At 45.6% G+C, this 1620-nt stretch overlaps 1 protein-coding gene across 1 annotated transcript in view; it reads left to right on the forward strand.

The window, feature by feature from the left end:
• The first annotated feature begins 140 nt into the window (after window positions 1–140).
• Window positions 141–1620, forward strand: part of CACYBP (calcyclin binding protein) — a 5973-nt gene continuing 4493 nt past the window's right edge. Inside the window, exons 1-3 of the mRNA XM_009275901.2 lie at window positions 141–161; window positions 478–670; window positions 1369–1465. Of these exons, the coding sequence (XP_009274176.1) occupies window positions 141–161; window positions 478–670; window positions 1369–1465 (311 nt within the window). The remainder of the gene's footprint in view (window positions 162–477; window positions 671–1368; window positions 1466–1620) is intronic.

The raw sequence follows: 1620 nt of genomic DNA on the forward strand, positions 1-1620 counted from the left end.
GGTGCGGTCCGGTGCGGTGCGAGGGGCAGTGGTCTGGCCGCAGCTGGGAGGCGTGGGGCCGGGCAGCTTGCGTGCCCGGGGGGCGGCAGGGAGCCTTCGGCCTGAGCGTTTGCTGAGCGCTGTAGGTGTCTCTCTCTGAGATGCTGCTGTGCGCTTCTAGCGTAATCCAGAACCTATTGAGGAGCTGTTCCAACTGTCGAACTTCTGTCGGTTTCTGTTGGTTTTTTAATTGATGAAAGCTTAAACCTTGAAATATGTACTGGTCGAGAAATGAAAACATGAGTGGCCAGGGCATGAAGAACGGATGGCTTCATGCTTAACGGGGTGTAGAGGGAAAGGAAACTACTGACGTGATAAACCTGAAACTGCTACATCTGGGAAATTTGAAAGTGTCATAACTGAAAGAGCTCAGCTGTGAACCTTGAGTAAAAAGAACTGCATCTAATACATACGTGTGATCTTTTATTTTTGAACCAGCTACAGAAAGATTTGGAAGAGGTTAAAGAATTGCTTACGAAAGCCACGAGGAAGCGGCTTCATGATGTCCTGATGACAGAGAAACACAAGCTAGAGCTAGAAATCAAGAATCAGCCTACACCGAAGCCAAAAGATGCGGCAGAGGAAGAAAAGTTGTCACTGGGAGGGTACACAGTGAAAATAAACAATTATGGTAGGATTACTTTTCTGAACGCTTACTAGAGCTCAGGCATCTCTCTGAAGAGAAGGCAGGGTGGCGTTAGTGGGAGTTACGGTTGCCACTTAGCATTATAGAGAAGCCTTCTTAAGTGTTTATTTTGTACTGGAAACCCCACTTTAAAAGCTACTACATGCTTACTATGCCATCCCAACCACAGTGTGTATTAATTCTGTTTATGTGATAGTACTGGTGGGATGCGTTAATGATCCCTGGTATATCAACTAGTATTTTTCCATTGCCTAGTGCTTAGCAGGAATGGAAGAGTGAGCTTTAGCTTCTCTGCTCACCATGTAGGTGAAAGGAGAGGGAATTGCTCAAGATACTTGTCATGCAGGGAGCAGGGGAAGAAGTGGGTCAAGGAAACTGCAGCAAAAGCAGGCAGCTACCTCTGACTCCCCCTGCTCAGACAGAGTTGCTCTCCTTTTACCTGAGCTGATACATGGCTTTTCTCAGAATTTGCAGGAATTAGGGAACAGGGCTACGTGTGAGGACCTCATTTTGCTCTCAAAGTATTCTTGAATAATTCATGTCTTTCCCTTATCCCTCTGAAGATTGTTTCAATAAGGCAGAGGTCTTAGTCATTGCTAGGGGACTTTGCGGGAGGAGTTGGAATGGGATGCATGAAGTTTATGGAGGAAAGCTAGAACTGAATCTCTTTTTTTTACTTGCAGGCTGGGATCAGTCAGATAAGTTTATTAAGATTTACATCTCTTTAAATGGAGTCCAGAAGCTTCCAGCTGAGAACGTGCAGGTGAATTTCACAGAGAGGTGAGTTCATCTTGTTGCACCACACCACAGGGGAGAGCATGGATGAAGAACACTATTTGAAATGCAAGAGTGTGTTGTGTTGAGTTCTGTTCTGGATCCGCATTTACCCCCCCCCCCCCCCCCCTCTTTTTTTTTTTTTTTCTCTTTTTTTTTTT

The sequence above is a fragment of the Aptenodytes forsteri genome, unplaced genomic scaffold (genome assembly GCF_000699145.1).
Source record: "Aptenodytes forsteri isolate BGI_AS27 unplaced genomic scaffold, ASM69914v1 Scaffold289, whole genome shotgun sequence".
NCBI lineage: Eukaryota > Metazoa > Chordata > Aves > Sphenisciformes > Spheniscidae > Aptenodytes > Aptenodytes forsteri.